The sequence below is a fragment of the Pteronotus mesoamericanus genome, unplaced genomic scaffold (assembly GCF_021234165.1).
Source record: "Pteronotus mesoamericanus isolate MK-2021 breed Mesoamerican mustached bat unplaced genomic scaffold, CSHL_Meso_final contig_50, whole genome shotgun sequence".
In the NCBI taxonomy this organism is placed as follows: Eukaryota; Metazoa; Chordata; class Mammalia; order Chiroptera; family Mormoopidae; genus Pteronotus; species Pteronotus mesoamericanus.
Window position 1 is genome coordinate 34,537,410 of NW_026555186.1, and position 19,697 is coordinate 34,557,106.

At 36.7% G+C, this 19,697-nt stretch overlaps 1 protein-coding gene across 1 annotated transcript in view; it reads right to left on the reverse strand.

Annotated features, from left to right (window-relative positions):
* The window catches only part of EDIL3 (EGF like repeats and discoidin domains 3), a 389,125-nt gene that overhangs the window by 194,518 nt on the left and 174,910 nt on the right, over positions 1-19,697 (reverse strand). Inside the window, exon 4 of the mRNA XM_054578566.1 lies at positions 1,211-1,339. Coding sequence (XP_054434541.1) covers positions 1,211-1,339 — 129 coding nt within the window. The remainder of the gene's footprint in view (positions 1-1,210; positions 1,340-19,697) is intronic.

Below are 19,697 nucleotides of genomic sequence, written 5' to 3' on the forward strand. Positions count from 1 at the left end.
GGATTGAGTGAATATAAACTAGATGAAAGGCAACCAGGATTCTGGGTCCCCATTTCTGTCTTTCTGGGGATATGCTGAGGTGTTCATGTGCGAAGGCTGAACAGCGATGCTACCATATGTGAGAATCAGCCTTAGCAACTCAGGACCCAGGCTGGAAAATCAGCAGCCTCTCACTTCCTTATTGGTGATCTGAGCTTTGAGAGGCAATTACCAATGCCAGTTTTAAGGAGCACAAAAGCCCTTTGTCCTTTAACAGGTTTCTAAAGGAATTCCACAGTCTCCCAGTCATGGCAAGTCTTCAGAAAAGCATAAAATGACTCAGTCTCAGAGCCAGGAGACAGATACACTGTATTTTTTACCAGTGTTTGGAAATCTGCCTCTGGCTGACATACCCAGCCTTGGCTTACTACTCCCTCACACCGTGGTCTTAATGACCATTACTCAGGGCTGCCGTCCCCATGCTCCCCACCATGTGCCATCCATTCCCCTGTCCTCCACCCTCTGATCACACCCTATCCCCCCACCAGACCTCAGCAGCTGCAGCCTCTGTGAGAACCTTCCCTGACAGCTTGTAGTCGGATGCAGCCTCCCTACTCGTCGAACTCCCGTAGCAGTGACAGACCCACGCCGCTCATTTGGCATTTATGTTGAGCTTTAGTTCTGAGAAGGAATCACCACAAGTGGAAATATTTTGCTTAACTTCCCAGGATAAATAAGAATGGGGATAAAAAAGAGAAGTGCAAATACCACACTTGTTGAACTTTCAAAAATGTTCATGCTAAAAATGCCAACATGTCAAGAAGGAGGAAATTGGCTTATAGATAAGGTGGCGGGGCTGTTTCCTTTTCTGGGTATCATCTCTGAACCTCATTCACAGGATTATACCTGGAAAGCTTGAAGAATGTAGTGTCAGGACAAATTCGAAAGAAAGAGATAGATATCAGTTTACTATAAAGAGCAACAATTTGCAAGTGTGGCTAACCAATAGTGAAAAGGGCAACAAAAGATGGATAGCTCTCATGCCGCAGAGAGGAATGACCAGTCTAGGACACTTTGGCTGGGAAGTAACATATTCAGTTTTGAGAGAAGCAGCTCCCTGGCAGGGTTCTTTGCTCAAAGATGCTATTTTTCTACCACAAACAGAAATGATAATGGCTTGCACACTTTGCAATCAATAATAATAAAAGCACAATGACCATGGATAACTTACTGTGCTGACAGTGAATCCCATTAAATCCTCGGGGACATTTACAAACATAGCCTATGAATGTGTCCCCTCGATACGCTTCACTTATTTCACAGGTTCCTCCATTATGGCATGGATTAGGAATGCAGGGACCTGAAAGACAGAAAAAGAATATGGCTGCATAACGCATATGCTTTTAAGTAAAAATTAGGTCAACATCGTGCAATTAACTATTTTATAGAGAAGTGGCACAGGAAATGTACTAGTTGTGTAGGGTCTGGAGAAGAACGGGTTTGAATCCGAGTTTAACTATTTCCTAGCCATGCGGTCTTAAAGGATTTATCAAACCTCTGTATGCCTCAGTATCACCTTCTGTTACATGTCAATGCTAATGGAATCTACCTCAAAGGGTATTGATACTGATTTTAAAAAGGTAATCCATATAAAATACCCAGAGCAGTGTCTGACACATAGTAAACATGCTGGAAAATATTAGCATTATGTATTGTTATTAAGATTTTCAAATTTTAAAATATCTTTTGCATGTTTATGAACTAATACTGAGGGACAGTTTTTGCAGTTTGAACACAGGGGAGCTTTGTGTCCTGCTGGTGAAAGAATAAACTTGCAAATGACTGTAACCATATGAGCCCGGTGACATAGCTGTTGTGGCAGGTCATACTCCTGGAGAATCACAATTTTTGCTGATCTATAAGGAGTAGCTTGTCAAAAGTTGCAAATATAGAGAAGAGCTAATGGTTATTTTTCAGCTTTAAGAAAGGAACTTAACCAGAGTGACTGGTACCTGTGATGTAAGTGGGGCACTCAGTCTCCAGTGGACTGAGCAACCAGCTGCCAGCACTGGGGGGCTGTGGAGCCAGGCCAATCCACCTGACCCAGAAGTCCTCTCATGCGCATTCTTTGTTTTGGATGCCCCTTGGTATGGCTGAGTTTTTCTCAAATGGCATGGCAACCTGAGACTTTTTATATGCACTCTCTCTTCCTTTTTTTCTCTCCCTTTAGGGGTGAAAGGCTGGTGTCACAGTCTGAAGGGTCATCCTGCTTGCTTTTGCTCTCTCTCCCCTTCGTCCATCACAAACATTTCCCAGTAAATCTTTTACACCTTTAAGTCTGCCTTAGAGTTTGCTTTTTGAAAGGTGCGAATCGACTCAGAGCAGAATCCAGAATGGGCATTGTGAAAAAGGGAAGGGACAAGTATAAGAAAGAAAAAACTCAAAACTCACACTCGGCAATGAAGAAAGGCCAAGTAAGATATAGAGTATACTCTAATTTTGTTCATTTTTTTAATTGGAGAGAGTAAAACATCTTTATAAGTCAAAGAGAAATCACTGAAAAGAAAGGTAAGATGCATATATTAGGCAAAGAAAGCAGGAGTAATTAAACCAAGTGTCTGATTATGTATGAAAGGGTAAATTACAGAGTCCTGGAGGAATACTAGTTAAGAAAAAGAGCAAACGGTTTTAGCAGAGGCCAGAGGGAAGGTGAAAGGGTTGGGCACAAGAATAATGGTAACTTCAGGCACCTGGGTAGGAGCTCCACGAGGCAAGGCTATTAGGCAATACAATAGTGAATGGCACTCGAGCATGAGTCAAAGCCATTTAAAGATTTATGGAAAGAAAAGGAAACCCGCCATCATCACTTTGAGCAGTGCCATAGGACATCCGGGATGGGAACCGATTAGGGGTTGGGCAATATTGTCTTGCACTGAGGCAATAATTTATAACTCTATTTATTTCTCTAACAGCTGTCTTTGACACTTGGTGTGTTCCGGTTTAAAATTTTGTGAAATTTAATGGTTGAAGAACTGAATAAAGATATGTGTGAAATAAGAAGTAATGTGGCAACTTGACAGTATCTGGATCCTCACCTCTCAATAGGGCTGACTTTAAAAAGTGAAAAGAAATCCATGTATCTGTGATTTTTCTCCAGATTTCTCCATACTGATACATTTACTTAAGTAGGGAGTGTTGTGCTGTGCAGTACTTGTCAATTAAACAAACCAACACCTGCCCTTGAGGTGACACATTGCCAATGATTGAGACAGGAAGAAGGTGCATTACCAATGATCAGCTTTGTGGCAATTTGAATCATTTTCTTCTATTGTTAAGAGATGCAAATTGTGCTACAAAAGATATCTCTCCTCTATGTTTTTCAATTTCTACTTCTTTCATCCTTTCCAAAGAATTAACACTTGATTATGCCTTACAATTTACAAATTCTTTCCACTTAAAGAATCTCATTTATTCCTCACACTACCCCCAGGAGGTAGTTGTCTTTACCATTCTCTTTTACATTAAAAAAATGAGAGAAAGAAAACTAAAGGTCAAAAGCATTCGATAATGGTTCTCCAATAAACATCTATGAGTGATGCATTTAGGTGGGGAAAGTGATGGTGGGAAGGTGGAGACAAATGTATTTAAACAACAAAAAAATAAAGTAATATAAAATTTAAAAAAATAAAGCAGACACTTCTTAGATAACTAATTAGGGAAAGAGAATAAAATAAAAGGATATTGGAATTTTCATTCATATGTTCACTTCAAAATAAGAAAAATACATGATTTAGATTTTTTTATTAACTGGAAACTGAAAACCATACATAACTGCTTAGGGAAAAATAAATCTTAACAATTATGGTCAAAGGATTACATAATATCAAACAAATAAGGAGCCTTGGGGATACATACTCCAATCTTTCAATTTTGCTAATGAGAAAACAAAGCCTAATAAGAATTCAGTGATTTCCCTCCCAAAAAAAGAGCAGCTAATAGAGGAAAATTGGGTGTAAGGAATTATATCTCAAAGGAAAAAAGTTATTAAAACCCAAAATGATTAAGCTATTCCTGACTCCTCAAGAGAATGATGTAATTTATATGAGAAAGAAAAATCTTTTCTATTCTCCCTTCCACAGAGTTGGGTGAGAGAAGGATTAAGGAAAAAACAAAAAACAAACAAACAAAAAAACCCCCCAAAACTGAACTAATAGGGCCTCTGCCAGTTCTTAGAAGCAGTTACAGCTGTGATTCCAAGGAACGTGGTTGATTAAAGTTACTTTGAAGAAGACAGGGCGAATATGATCCTGGGAGAGATGACACTGTTTACTCAAGCCTGCTGCATCTCTGGAAAAGCGGAGCTTGGCTAGAAGCTGAGGATGAGTTAGTGGGTCTGTATAATAAAGGGAAGAGCTTTGGAATGGATGGGGGAGCCCAGGAGAAGAGACCCCAAAAGCAGAGCTGGAAATAGACTTCAGGAAGCGCAGGGGTCAGGCAGTATGCTGTGAAGTTGTAATATATCAAGAAAAGTAGCTAGTAAGAAATCGTGATGTCGACATTTCAAGCTGACATTGTTTGCATAGCTATTACATGAACTGTCTCTGCTGGAGTATCCAAATCTGCACTCAAAGCTGCTAGACACAGACTTGTGTGTGGTGTTTGGAAAAAGTGTTATGCTATTTCCTGCTCACCCTGGCAGGAGGGAAGAAGGTGTTACAGCTCGCGATACCAAGGGAGTCAAGAATCCACTGGCTACAGGAACCTGAAGGCAGAGTTGACAGAGGCATCTGAAATCCTAGACACTCTAGATATTACCTGAGGGCATAGGTGAAGCCCCTCCAGCAACCCGGGTGCAGCCCCTGGGATTCCCAAAAGATAGGAGTTAGAAAGTTGAAGCTTATTTTATTTACACCCCAATGGACATCATGACCTCAGCTGACATCCGGTTCTCAGGAAAAGAGAATCTATTACAGAGGTTGTGACTGCTGTATTTTCTTACCCAAAACAATTCAGTGATTTTCATTTAAATGGTGAAGATGAGGGAAGGCACATGGGACAAAGATTTAATGTCTGGAGTGCCTTGAGTGCTAGGCTACCTGCAATATGTATATATATTATTCTTTATAATGTTCTATACAAGTGTATCTTTTAAAAAATATATCTTTGTTTTAGAGGAAAGAAAACAGCCTTGCTCAGAGAAGTTAAGTAACATCTCTAACTGGAGAAATCCAAGATTTTAACACAGGCTGCCCGACTGCAAATCCACGTACTTCCCATTAAAACATACTTCTTGCTATGTTGAAAATCTGTGTATTTATTTATATTTTAGTCTTGACAGATGCAAACAGAATCAGCATGAATTCACTAAGCATATTCCTATAAATAATACAGTACCCCTAAGCCCTCCTAAATGGAAATATTTCAGAGTATTTTCAGTAAAGGGCCAGGGTGTATTAGACATTATGAATATAGAAAGGCTCTGCTATGCTAACAGTACTCTAGTTCAGCTACGTTTAAAATTAACTGTCAAACATGAGTATTTCCCCAATATTATTTTGTAATAGCATATTCTGTATGCATAGAGTGTTGCTTATATTGTAAGGGTAGAAAGAAATAAACCCTGTACAACATGCAGGCTTTTCTTTTCTTGTTTTTGTCCCTAATACTTATACTGTGGACTGATATTATGTGCTTTATACACACTCTTTTGGAGTACTCATGGTAGAGTGTCAAAATTAGTGGTTACATGTTGCTTTTCCCAATTAGATCATAAATTCTCTATAGGAAGAGTCATGGTCAGCACACAGTAGGTGTTTGATACATTTTGAACAAGAGCAAGGCAACAGTTACAATCATTTTATCTTTTGCCTAAACCACATTCAAATCCAGGATTCTAAGATATAAGCATCCTTTGGTTTTTCACTCCTTAATGAATTAGGATACTTTCTGTAACTTTTCTACACCTTTCAAGATTCAAGTCCTTTCAATTTATAATTAAGTTCCAATGTTTTTGTCTCTAATATACTTTAAGCTTCAAGAATATTACATCTGCAATAGCATTAAAACTGTAAATAACAGATCATTTGAATGTATACTTTTGCATAAAATTACATGTATCATAACCTTTGGCACATATATAACAAAGAAAAACATAGTATTGTATATTCCTTAGTCTCCTAATTTAACAATTCCTGTTTTAACAAAGACATTCACTTATAGCACCAGCAACATGAAATAATCAGAATGCAAGTTTGTACATAAAGATAACGTAATAAATGTAGCCCAAGGTTTCGACTCACAAAATTTACCCAGCATACAGAAATGTTTTTTTTTAAATGTTAAATAGAAACATTTAAGACATAAATCAGTGTTCAGATTTCTCTCTCCAAGTGATAAGTGGGCTAATTATATGAAAACTAAAGAGCCTAGGAAATTCTTGTCTGTTTTCATGTTCCCTCTGCCCAATAATCTTCTCTATTTTGATACTGAAAGTATTATTTTAAGGTCTTGGCACATAAAAAATAATAATCATGTATAGCATATACCATTGCTTGTACTGTGAGGATAGTAGAGAAACTGACCCTGACCCTGTTTAACATAGATGTTGTTTTTGTTTTCTTCCTAATTTCAGGTTAAATACAATTTATTCATTAGGCACATATTATGTGCTGAACACTCTGCTAGTAATGTGTGAAAAATGGTTTAAAAGGAATTAAACTGTCAGCAGCTGGAAGAGTAAGCTCACAACACAAGAAAATACTTAGTTATTCAGTTTATGTACCTCTTTTTTAAAGGTAATTTAAATGGCTACCCTTTAATGTGAATATACTAGGCTCAGAATAAATATATTTTTTTGTTTATGTAATGGTTTCCAGAAATTTAGTTCTAGAAATTCATTAGTTAAAATATTAGCAAGTGTTTGTAATATGGCTTCATTCTTAACTTTTGCAAGTGAAACTATGGGGTGTTTAGGGCAGCTCATGTCTTTTCTGCAATATGTCAGCACATCCATATATGAAACACAGATAGCTTTGAAAACAATGTAATACCAGTGCAAAATTTGATAACAAGTATTAATAACCACTTAGAGCTTGTAAAAACAGAAAATAGGACAAAGGCAATTTTAATTGCTTTCTATTTCAAACTTGTCTTTTTAAAAGTTTGCTTTCTTTTGATATTACGAGTATATGAAAGAAATCTACAGAGTGCTGATATGAGCTTCAGTTCTAACTAGTATTCATGAAGGTCCAATTATCTAATTAGACAACAACACTTGGTAATATCACTCTTAGCATTGAAAGTATAAGTAGATTTTCAAGATTCAAGAGAATTCGGGGTATTTTAAAATCAATAATGCTGTAATATTTTTGCAGGTAATTTTTAAGTAGTTCCTCACAATGAGGACAACATATGATCGATATTGATGAACAACTGAATTCGACAGCATGCTTTTCAGGCACTTTTGTGCAAGTTCATGTAAGTACGTCAACAAGATTGATTGCTCACAAAAGCGATAGATCTATATGGTTTACTCTTATTCTGTATCTCTTCTCACAGTTCCAACAGGAGAGAGTTGAAGTTGCTCCTGAATAGGTAACATGGTTAGCTTTTCACACATTTAGAGATTGTGGTCCAAATCATGAATTCTTTATAGTGTGTATTATAAAAAAGAAAATGGGTTAAGACTCTCCTTTGAGTATGTGTACACAGACTTGGTCAGTTTTGCAAATTGTGCCCCCAAAACAGTGGCAGTTAGATATTAAAAATAAATGCACATTATTATGTAATGAGGACATGCCGCTGAGGCAATTGCAAGAGCCAGTTAAACTAATTGTTCCAGCAGTACAAAGAAGTAGAAATAGTTGTGACCTAAAAGTTCACTCCAAATACTGGTCTTAAGGCTTTATTAAGGTTCTCATATTATAGTGATGGTTTTATATTTAATAAGTTTTAAACATTGTGGTGGTTGCCATTTTGAACCACTGTTACTCTATTTTAAAATCAGTTGAGAAAGAAGGAATCGTTTTGGGAACATCTGCATGATTGATGCTTTCAAACCGGTTTTTACATTAGTTCTTCCTCCTCCTCTTCCTCCTCTCTACCTTCCTCCTCCCTTTAAAATGTAAAGGGAAAATTCAGCCATTTGAGAGGAAATTGTCTATGATTATTTAACATACCTATAGGTGGAAGTAAACATTTAAAACATTTAGTTTTAGAAAAGAATCAGCATATTTAACAAATTATTCTTTGAATGTAAAAATATTTGAATAGAACATAAAATTGAAATTTGGGGCTAAACAGAGACTTCTTTTAAAACCTGCCAATAAACTTTCTCCTCAAGAATTAAGACCAGACTCTCTATATAATAGTCTACAGAATGGCACAGAGATGACTACTGGATAAAAATGTGTTTAGGGTCCCTGTATTCGTTTTCCAGGGCCGCTATAATAAACTACCACAAACTTGGGGCTTCAAACAACAAAAATTTATTCTCTCCCCATTCTGGAGGCCTAAAGTTTGAAATCAGGTATCATCAGGGCCACACCCCCTCTGAAGGCTCTGGGGAAAAATCCCCCCTGGTCTCTTCAAGCCTCTGGTGGTTAGTGGCATTCGCTGGCTTGCAACAGCGTAACTCCAATCCCTGCCTCCATCCTCACGTGTCCCCTTTCCTATGTTTCTCCCTTCCTTGTAAGTAAACCAGGCATTGGATTTAGGGCTCAATCTTACCCGTAATGCTTTCATCTCAAGATCTTTAATTACTCATCTCTGGAAAGCTCCCATGATGGACTGAATTGTGTTTTTCCCAAGTTCCTATGTTGAAACTTTAACCCCCAGTACCTCAAAATGTGACTGTATTTGGAGAGAGGATCTTTAAAAAGGTAATTAAGATCATGAGGTCACATGAATGGGCCCTGATATAATCCAATTTCTCTTAGAAGAAGAGGAAATTTGGGCAAGAAAAGAGACACCAGTGATGTGCACATACGGAGGAAAGGTCATGGAAGGACAAAACAAAAAGTTGGCCGTGGACTGCCCAACAAGAAAGGCCTCAGGAGAAACCACCTGTCAACATTTTGATCCCTAAGCTGTGGCATTTTGTTATGGCAGTCCTGGCAAAACTCCTTATTTCCAAATAGGGTTACATTTTGAGATTCCTTGAAGACATGAATTTGGTAGAAGTACTATTCAAACCACTCTAATCCTCAAGCCGTTGTTTTTCCATAGCAATGGCATTCATGAAGGAAACCAGAGCCCTCATTTATTGTTGGTTGGCTGATGAGCACTCATACGTGTCAGCAAGGAACACCTTAGTTCAAACTAATTTCACTTGGTTCTTATCACAGAGAGTGGAAATATATTTTTATGGAAAAAAATATATAAAATAATATATATATTATTTTTGATGGTTTTGGAGATCAGAGAGCAATTTAAATTTAAAGGAGCACCTAGGAAGCATGCTGAACTGCCTCCTTAGGTAGCATCCAGGGTGATCGGGCCTGCAAGACAAAAGGAAATGCGAACAAAGAATGCAGATTTCTCGGGGTTAATTTTTTAAGTATGTTTTATTGATTATGCTAGTACAGTTGTCCCATTTTTTTCTTCCCTTTTACCCCCTTCTGCCCTGTATCTCTCCTTCCTCCAGCATTCCCCATCCCTTAACACTTTTATTTAGAGTTAGGCTTGCCAATGGCAGTATGTTATTTAGGTAGACAGTCAACATTCTTAGAAAGTCTTCATATGAATTATTTCTATGAACATGTGTAATCGTTTTGGTTACAATAGTTGGTATGTTTTCTTTCCCCAATAAATAAATGTATTATTAAACATTAGTATAACTTAATATAACAACAGGATCTATCATTTTTCAAAGTGACAAGTAATGCTATAGCTGCATCTTATCACGGAGCACAGTCTCCCGTTCTCTGCTGTGGCCATTCATCTTGCACACCACTGCCAAAACAAGCTTCCTAAACCGCCACGTGCATAATGGAAATGTTCAGCTCTGAATGTTTTATTACCCAAATAGCAATCTAACTCATTACTCCATAGTTACAATGCATATACATTTTGTTAATCCTCCAAAACATGCTGTCTATTTTGGAGCATCTTTTAACTAACCAATAATATTTTCTGACTGCTTGTGGGATATTTTCAGTAATAGAGCACTACATGGTGAACACAAGACAAAAGACAATCTTGCCCTTTTATTTTTTTCTAAGACAAAATAAACTAAATCTGATATAATATGCCTATGAATATTAAGGGTAGATTTTAGAGGCCTTGTAGAAATTAATAAATGCCATATGAGACTGAGTAATTATTTATTGTCGAAATGAGTAATATAAGACCCATGTACATCTTGGGTAAATGGGCTAAACACTCATCAAATTTAAAAATCAAATCTTTCTGTTTCTAGTAATTGTATTAAACCAGCTCAGGTTACCCGTATAACAATTTCTCTCTAACTCCTTAAAAAGCCCTCTTTAATCAGGGAGCTGTTTGCAAACAGAACTCTGCAAATCACTTGTGTGAGAGGTGCATTTGTCAGAATTCACATGCCATGGATGGCAAAATACAATTCAAGCTTGAGAATACACACCGGCAGGTGGTATGCAGTAATAAGATATTCAAGTGTGCCATTAGCTACCATGGTTTGTTTCCTTTTCTACGCATCTACAGGATGGTGCATAGATTAAAGACAGAGCAGAGACCAATGTTTTCTACATGTATTATAATAAGCAAATATCTGAGTCTAAGTATCAGGAGCATCAAGCAATTTTCCTGTTTCACATGGTGTCTCTAAACAGCTACAAAATTTCCATGCTCTTCATCAATCTTTCTCTGACAGCTCTTCACCTTTTTCAGGCTCCTACTGAACAAGCTGCCTTACTGCGTGATTAGCATCTTAGCATCTCACTGTACACTGCTTCCTCCTCTAATTATTTCATGGGCCTCTTTTGTTCCCTGATAAATTATGCATGCACAGGAACCCCTACTTCTTATATTTTATACCCCCATAGACCATGATAAATGAAAGTACTAGAAACTTCGATATTGCTTCATGAATGTATGATGATTGAGTGAAAATTATTATTAATTTTAGGAATATCAGCCTAAAAATCCAAACTAGTAATCATGGTCTATAACAAAAACCTGAAGTGTAATGATTGGCTGCATTTTCACCTGTAGCCTTTCTCATTCACATATAGCAGTTTTCAATGACCCAATCTGAGCCTCGGACGAAGTCTGATTTTCTTTGCTGAATGCTGTGGCAATTTGTGAAATATCAGATTGTGGGTAAATCTTATAATTACACATAGCTGTTAAAAAAAACGGTGTACTCTTTCTACAAAACTACAACTCTTTCTCTTGAAGTTGAGCATAGTGGTTTTAATTTTGCAGGCAGTGACAGAAGGTCAGGGAAAGAATTGCTATATTTACTTTTGGAATCTGCCGTTTGTGACTGCATCTTAACCACGAAATAGAGATATCCCCATAGGAGACGTTCCAGCTGCACTCAGATGGGGAGAGTGCCTGCCCAGACTTCCCAGCTGAGAACACTGGAAGCACAGCTGGACAGGCAAGGTACTGTGGGGATTGCTTCCTCAGATCTCGAATGTGGCTTCTTTGTGGCAGACTTGCGAAAGCATAAAACAAAGCAGGCATGGATTCTGGCCAGCTGGCCATCTGTTCCCTTACCCACTGCGATAATTTGGTCATGTAGAATTTTGTTAAGTGAGCATTAAGTAATGACCATGTCAAACAGAGTACATAATGAATGCTTCTTAATCACCGAGGCAAGCTTAGGGGATGCTTGCCCAAACACAGAATAGGTCACCAGCACAAAACAAGAATTTAAAAAGAGAAGAGCAATGAAATAGATACAAAACAGCAACATTTGACTACTCTTCCACTTTTCCTTTTGATCATTTTCCTCTGCATCAAATAGAAGATATACATCTCAGAAGGAAGTTAGATAATATCACAATTTAAACTAACCCATTATGCATGCATCAATTTATAGTGGAAAAGTTTTAAAACTAAGGAAATAAGTGAGGGGCTTTGCCATCTTGACCTGAATTGAAGCACTTGATTATAGCCATTATCATCAAGGTTTTCCAAACAATTCCCCAGAATAACACCAGGTAATCACCAATTGGTCAAAATATTATACTTTCTTTTGCTTTTTTTATTTTTTATTTTTTTTTTAATTTTTATTTTTTGTTCAAATACATTTGTCTCCACCTTCCCCCCACCACTTTCCCCTGCCCTCCTCCCCACCTCCCTCCCTCAGTCCTTCCCCACTTTGGCTTTGTCCACGAGTCCTTGATATATGACCCTTCCTTGACTTGACTCTTCGCTTCCCTTTCCCCGCCCAACCCTCCCTCCTTCTCTCTTGACTCTGTTGGTTTCTTTTTTCTTTCAATGTTGCTGGTCATATTTTCCTTGCTTTTTTTTTTTTTTTTTTTTTGGTTAGGTTCCACTTACAGGTGAGATCATATGGTATTTGTCTTCTTTTGGTTTTTTTTTTTAGAAATCAATTGAAGTATCTTATTCTGAGAAAACAGCTTTTTCATCAAAAACAATTAACAATTACTGAAGTTTTTAATCCCTTAAATGGCTATGTAATGATATACTCAATAAACTATATTACTGGGACAGTGTCCTCTTGCCTGGAATTCCAAAGTTCATAAATTTGAACTCATATACTATGGCCAATGTTACCTCCACTGTTCACAAAAATGAACCAAAATGTTTCACGTGAAAACTTCTCATCTTATCATCTTTTCACCTAAAGAAGATAATTTCGATTCCTGGAACTCTACTCATATCGTTCCCAATTCCAAGATGTCTTTCTTTCCCCACTCTTCTTTCAAATTTCCCTTTCCTTCCAAAGATTGCCCCAAATTTCATATCCTCCATTAACTCTTCCCTGCCATTTATTCTTATTCTCTTCAACAATTTTTTATTTTCTCTATTGCAGTCACTGTTCATTCATCCACTCATTCACATAATCATTCATTTTACATCTCAAGCTCCTATTCCAGAGACAACAATAAGTATACTAGAATTATAACAGTAAGCAAAGCAGATATTCTTTCTACTGTTATGTAACTTCAGCAAGTGAAAGGGCTGACAATAACCAAAAAAAATCACGTAAAGAAATGTAATTGTTTAATGAATCCTGAGGGAAAGCAATACTGTATCCTGAGAACCTACTAGTAGGAGATTCCCTGAGAAAATGATACGCACAGTAGGAGCTACAAATCAGTAAGAGCTACCCTCTTAAGTCTGTGTAGGGAGAAGCAGGGCAAGTATAAGAGACTTCGTGAATGTCAGTGCAGCTGGAGCAGACAGAGTAAAGACAGAGAGAGAGGCTGGGACCAGGTCAAGCAGACCATCAAATGTTATATACAGAAAAAGAATGGCTGTATGGCACAGAGAGTGGGGAAATTTAGTTTTACAATTGTTCATATGGAAAACAGTATACTAATTAATAAATAATAATACAATAATAAATTGTATTTTGTATACTCACAACTGTAAACCTACTTTTGCCCCACCCTCTATATTAACATAGTTAAGCAGTAGGATAATAGGACTGGAATTTTAATTTTAAAGATAATTCTGTGTGATGTAGAGACAATACTTTAAAAAGGATCAGTGTATATGATAATAGACCAGTTAAAAGCCACCAGTCTGGTCCAAGTGAAGCATGACAGGAAGCCTGGGCTTGTAGATAATTGAGAGAAGTAGACAGAATTGAGAAATAAAGGCCAAGAAAGCTATTAGATTTCTAGATTTCACTTCACAGTGGATGAATGTTGGTGCCATTCCCTGAGACAAAAATACTGGCAGAGGTTCTAGATTGGAAATGAAGATCATGAATCAGTTTTAGGATCTATTATTCAGGAAGAAGTATCAAGAAGACCAAAGAGAGAGGCCTAGAGATATAAAGGTAAGTCTCCTTGGGTACAAGTGAAAATTAATGGGTATGGAGGCATTTGCCTACTGAAAGACCAGAGATAATGCAGGAATTCAAGATCAGGACTCAAGAAATGCCATCATTTAATGGACAGATAGAAAATGCAATAGTCCAGTGAAAGCAGTAGCCAAAGTGGAGAGGAAAAATAAATAAATTAGCAAGAAGGTGAGATAATTGTAGCACTTAACATATTGCTTTGTATTATTAATAAACTTTCACATGTATACATTTTATCATTCTGAATAGATTATCAAGGTCCCAAAGCATGGGATTTCTGTTTTATATTATGTTTACAATTCACCCTGCTTTTATATACCTCCTAACACACAATAAATACTTGCTGGATGAATAAAAAATGCTCAAAATGCTCACAACTTCATGGACTGAATACACTAGCAATATACATTAGGAAAATATTCTCCCTTAAGTGACATTATTTTATACCAAAAGAACATTCTGGTTGACCCTTTTGCTTTATCTAGGAAGTCATTTTCATATACCTAAAGGAAAAGCCAAGTTTGAGAAACCACTGATACATTTTGCTTCCAAAAGGAGGTTTATTTTGCTATAGCAGTAACAAATTTTTCAGCAACCTCAATTCTTTTGGAATCTATGAGGGAAAAAAAAGGATGAACAGAGAGATTGATAAAAGGAATATGAAAATAAAGGAAGGCAGGAAAGTATATGTTGAGAAAATATACCTGTTTTCAGATTTACTTAAAGTCTTTTGGCTGCTTTTGTTTTTCCACATTTGGTCTCTCTGGTGCTACCCTCAATGTTGTGCTGTCATTTTACTAACCTCATAAGTCCCTTTATTTAAGTACACATTTCAAACTGGTTCCTGAATGAACATTCTGACTAGGGAACCTACCAAGGTTTGCCTCTTAGGGATAAGCATTATGTAGGTGAAAACACACACACACACACACACACACACAGAGCCATTTAGAAATAATAACATCCCATTTTATGTAAAGTACTTGTCTGTGTGCTTCCTAGTAGACGTGAAAATGTAATAAATAGTTAAATATTTGAGAACTCAAGAAATCCTCTTAAAATGTGTTAACAATTTATTATCACTGTAAACCCAATTGAAAATGTTAAGCTATTAAACACTATTCACTTTCTAACCCATGAACGTATTTAACATATGTAACACAGATTTGCATTACTATAAAAATATTTATATCTGCTTTTCCAGCATTATGCATTTAAATTTGTAAATTCCATATTACATTAATCATATGAATGTAGCTGGGAAGTTTTTAGTTATACAGCTATGGCAATCACTGTATTCCCTAGAAAAGAAATAGTGGTAAAATTTGTGGTGAATTGTGTTAAAGATAGACTATAGTATCATAAAGTGTCAAGGTTTCCTTCACAAAAGTTATTAGATGTTCAAGTCCTCTTCAGCTTGATGATAATAAAAAATAAATATTACACTTTAATATCACTGTCTCAGGACTCTGACACTGGATTTAATACTACATAGAATGTGGTCATATAGTCATTAAAAGAAATGGCGATGATCCAGGTTCGAGTTCAACTGCACTGTGATTTAATATATAGAGTGTTATCCTGATCCAAATAAAGCATGCTGATTAAAATGATCAGGATGTCGCCATCTGGGCAGACAAAAAAGCTGAGGTTCACATATTCACTACAGAATGCCTCAGGTTATTTCTGCCATTGCCCTTTCTTATTTCCAACACAATTTCCATTAGATGAACTATTACAGTACAGATAAATTATATTCAGTATAGAAGTCTTTAGTTAATAAATGAAAACTTTAAATAATTAATTAGAGCAGTTATTACCAATATGTTATTTAAATATAGTAGGTCTGAAATTTAAATATAGGTGGTCATTCTTTAAGATCAGCTTATAGAGTATCAAAAGTTTTCAGAGTAAGCAATAATTCACTAAATATAACAGAATGTATGGCTGTCATTTGGTTAGTGTAGCACAGCTTTCAGTGCGAATTTTTTTTCCTGCAAAAATCCTTTTAAAACATGCTATGCCTCTAATTGATGTAGGTCACAAACAGTGAAGTGAAGAGATTTATGATTGGTTATTTTGTGCTAAAAAAAAATCAGTTGTTAATATATAGACACTGTAAATTCCAAAGAAGCAGCTGAACAATGTCTTCACATTATTGTACAAGACACAATGGTACTTTGATAGGAAGTATGTGTTGGATTCTAATGAAAGATTGTCAAACATCTAACTTATCTCTAATTTGGGTATTCAAGGATAGCCATATTGTTCAAGATTAAATAGCTTCTGGAAATCGTTTTCCCCATAACTGGAATAGGAATTTTATTACAGTTGCTTTAATATGTTTCTGGGTAAAATAATGTGACCATACTTTGTGTCATAGAACTTGAGGGTTCCAAATTTTCTTTGAATTATATGCTAAAGGGGGACCTGAAATCTCAAGAAGAATCTCAGCTCTTTTCAAGGAAACTACCTAAATCCACCTCTGGGTTGAAATTGCAGTCTTTGATTCAGAAGCATGTGCTCATCAGCTCTCTCAGTTTTCCTATGACATTTCCTATGTTCCTGAGTTCAGTGAACACTATCCAAATACAATAAATGGCCTCAAAATCTTATATGACAAGATTATAAGCAAGTAAATAGAAAACTTTAATATAACAAAATAAGTGCTAATGCGAGGCAAGTACAGAGTATATGAGGAATACCTAATCTAATATTGGGGACTCAGTTATGACATCCTGGAATAAGTGCCATCCAAAGTTGAGATCTACAGGATAAGAAGAATTTGGCCAACATAGAAAATCAGCTATTGTCCTCCAGGCGGAGGAGGGTTATATGATGTAAGGAGTACTCAAAGGCTCATTTGTAAAACTGAAACAAATGCAATACAATTGCAACCTGCAGTACAAGACAAAAATTGTTAGGAGAGAAAGAGAGATTAGCAGTGACTGATTTTGACAAGCCCCATGAGCAAGATTAGGAATTTAGACTTTATCCTGAAGGTAACGGGGCATTATTTAGGAGTTTTTAGCAAAGAATGACTGGATGTGTAAGATTAGCTATTTTTTTTTTTTTGAGTTACTGGAGGATGGTTTTCTATTTCCAAAGTATGTATCTGCCTCATTAGTGGAAAGGATAGTGGGAGGTAGTGTGATAGAAAAGGATGTAGAAGTATTTGAAATAGCATGTACTGGGCTATAGGAGTTATCTAAGTAGGAAATAAGGGATTTGTAGGTAGTGTTGATGTTCACATGGTGTTAAGGACAAGCAAACTGTAATGGTACCACTCTTCATGGTGTGATATTTCTTCTATTATGCTTAACAGAAAAGGGTGATGATAGCATTAATGCAGTTAGAAGTTTTCTAGGTGTATACAGCTCAGGATGGCTAAGGCAAAGGAAAGAGCAATATGTGCAAGAGAGTGGTTTTGATTATGGACCTCGTGGTCTTGGTTTAGTAAAAGGCTTTAAGAAGCTGAAAGAGAAGGACGGAGGGATATAAGGATTGGAGGTCTGAGATCAAAGAATGGGGTAGATTAAGAAATGAAATGAGTTCTGGGTGTGAAAATAAGTGGTATTGTAGTGAAGTCACAAAAGAAGTATATATAATTTGGATATATATTTATAAAATGTTATAGAAGTGTTCATGATTAGCAACACACTGAGATATTCTTTCTGATATGTTTAGAATGAATAAAGGAGTATTAACAAGAAAGTAACATTCTTTGTAAGACTGCATAATTCAAGCTTATTGATGTCTTGTTTGCCTACCACTTAAAAGCATCCAGCAGGAAGCATCATACTTTTAAAAAAAATTGTTTTTTTAGATTGCATTTATTTATTTTTAGAGAGAGGGGAAAGAAGAGAGAAAGAGAGGGAGATAAATATTAATGTGTGGTTGTCTCTCACACGCCCCCTCTCCATTGCAGACCTGGCATGCCACCCAGGCATGTAACCTGACTGGGAATCAAACTGGCGACCCCTTGCTTCGCAGTCTGGCACTCAATCCACTGAGCCACACCAGCCAGGGCTAAAACAATTGTTTTAAGACAAAGGAATTGCCTGGGAAGATCATGAGCATATCATGAATGTATGTGCTATGGAATGGGCTCTTTCAATTTCAAGAAAAAGATAAACAGCAGAAATTTGGATCTCACAAGGCAGGCAGAGCTAAATGAGAACATGGACTAAGGAAGGATGCTCACCAGACAGGATTCTAGTTTTAGCAGCGACCAAAGATTTCTAAGATGGAATGAGATTGCCTGGCTGTAAGATTTCCAGAATAATTAATTCTCAACAGTGTCCTGCTTGATGGAAAGACTCCGACCTCTGTGTTAAGAGCAAATTGCAACAAGAAGTAATTCGTTTCTGAAAAACTTTTGTTCTGGTACATAGTGCTGAAATGGTCCAGTGTCTTAGAACAGAAACTTTTCTGTTCTAAGTGTCTATGTACAGAAACTTTTGTTCTGGTACATAGTGCTGAAATGGTCCAGTGAAAAGTGTTTTCAAATTTTTATAGTTTGAAAACAGCAGCAGCCCTTGGGAAAGATATTTAGAGGTGAATTCATGGCTCACCTATACTATACAGGCCTATACTACAAGTGGGCAAAAATTTTACACAGTCTTTATCTAAACTTCACCTAAATTTGACTATTTTACTATTTTTCCTTTGTCCTGTTTTCCTTTTCCAGTCACAGGTAACCAGAATACTCATCAATTTTTCTAACTACTTTGGAAAAGAGATGAAAAATCCATATACTGCATGTGAGTTCTGTCCAGAAAACGTCCGGCCATAGTTGATATAACAAGAATGGTGTGGGCAACATTGATGTAACCTGGTAGTCAAGGAGAGTGGACTGGAAAGCACATATGTGAAAAATTATGACTTCACTGTACTAGTCACTAGGGACAGTAGATGCCCATTGAGTGGGCATCTGTAGTGTGTGGACATCACATTCAAAATGATTGAGTAGAGCAACAAATCTGAATCAGATTTTGTGTTAAACTTGATCATTCCTCCCTAGAAACTATTCCAATGATTCAGATTTGGCACCCTGTGACTTGTGGCTTTTCCCAAAACTAAAGTCACCTTTGGAAGGAAAGAGATTTCAGACCATCAATGAGATCCAGGAAGATACGTCAGAGCTGTTGATGGTGACCGGGAGAACTGTGTGAAGTCCCGAGTGGACTACTTCAAAGGGGACTGAGGTGTTATAGTCTTGTGTATAATGTTTCTTGTATCTTCTCCAATAATTGTCTCTAATTTTCATAGGATGTGGCTTGATATTTTCTGGACACATCTTCATATGTTGACAGTTCAATTGTACACCAGTGGAACACAATTGGCCCCAAAATGAGCTAGCCCAAAGCGAGAATGACCTAGGAAAGTGGGTTATCGATTTATTTATAACCTGGCAAAGCTTTCCAATGAACTTTATCTCTTATACTAGGATATGTCGCTGCTATTGTGAAAGCACGAGATCTGCAATGGGAGAATTAAACAATGGGGTAAATTTCAGAGCAAGAAAGAAAAAGCATGGTGACAGATAGGGGAGCAAGTCTTGGAATGGAGTATACCAGTGAAGAGAAAATAATCTAACAGTTTCAACTTTCCGCTTCTTTTTCTTTAATTTGAAGAGCAGTCATGTTAAGCATCAAGTTTATTTTTTTTATTTGTTGTGTGATTTTTATTTCTTCTAGGCAGTCTCAGGTCTCCAGTAAAACCTTTGCAATAG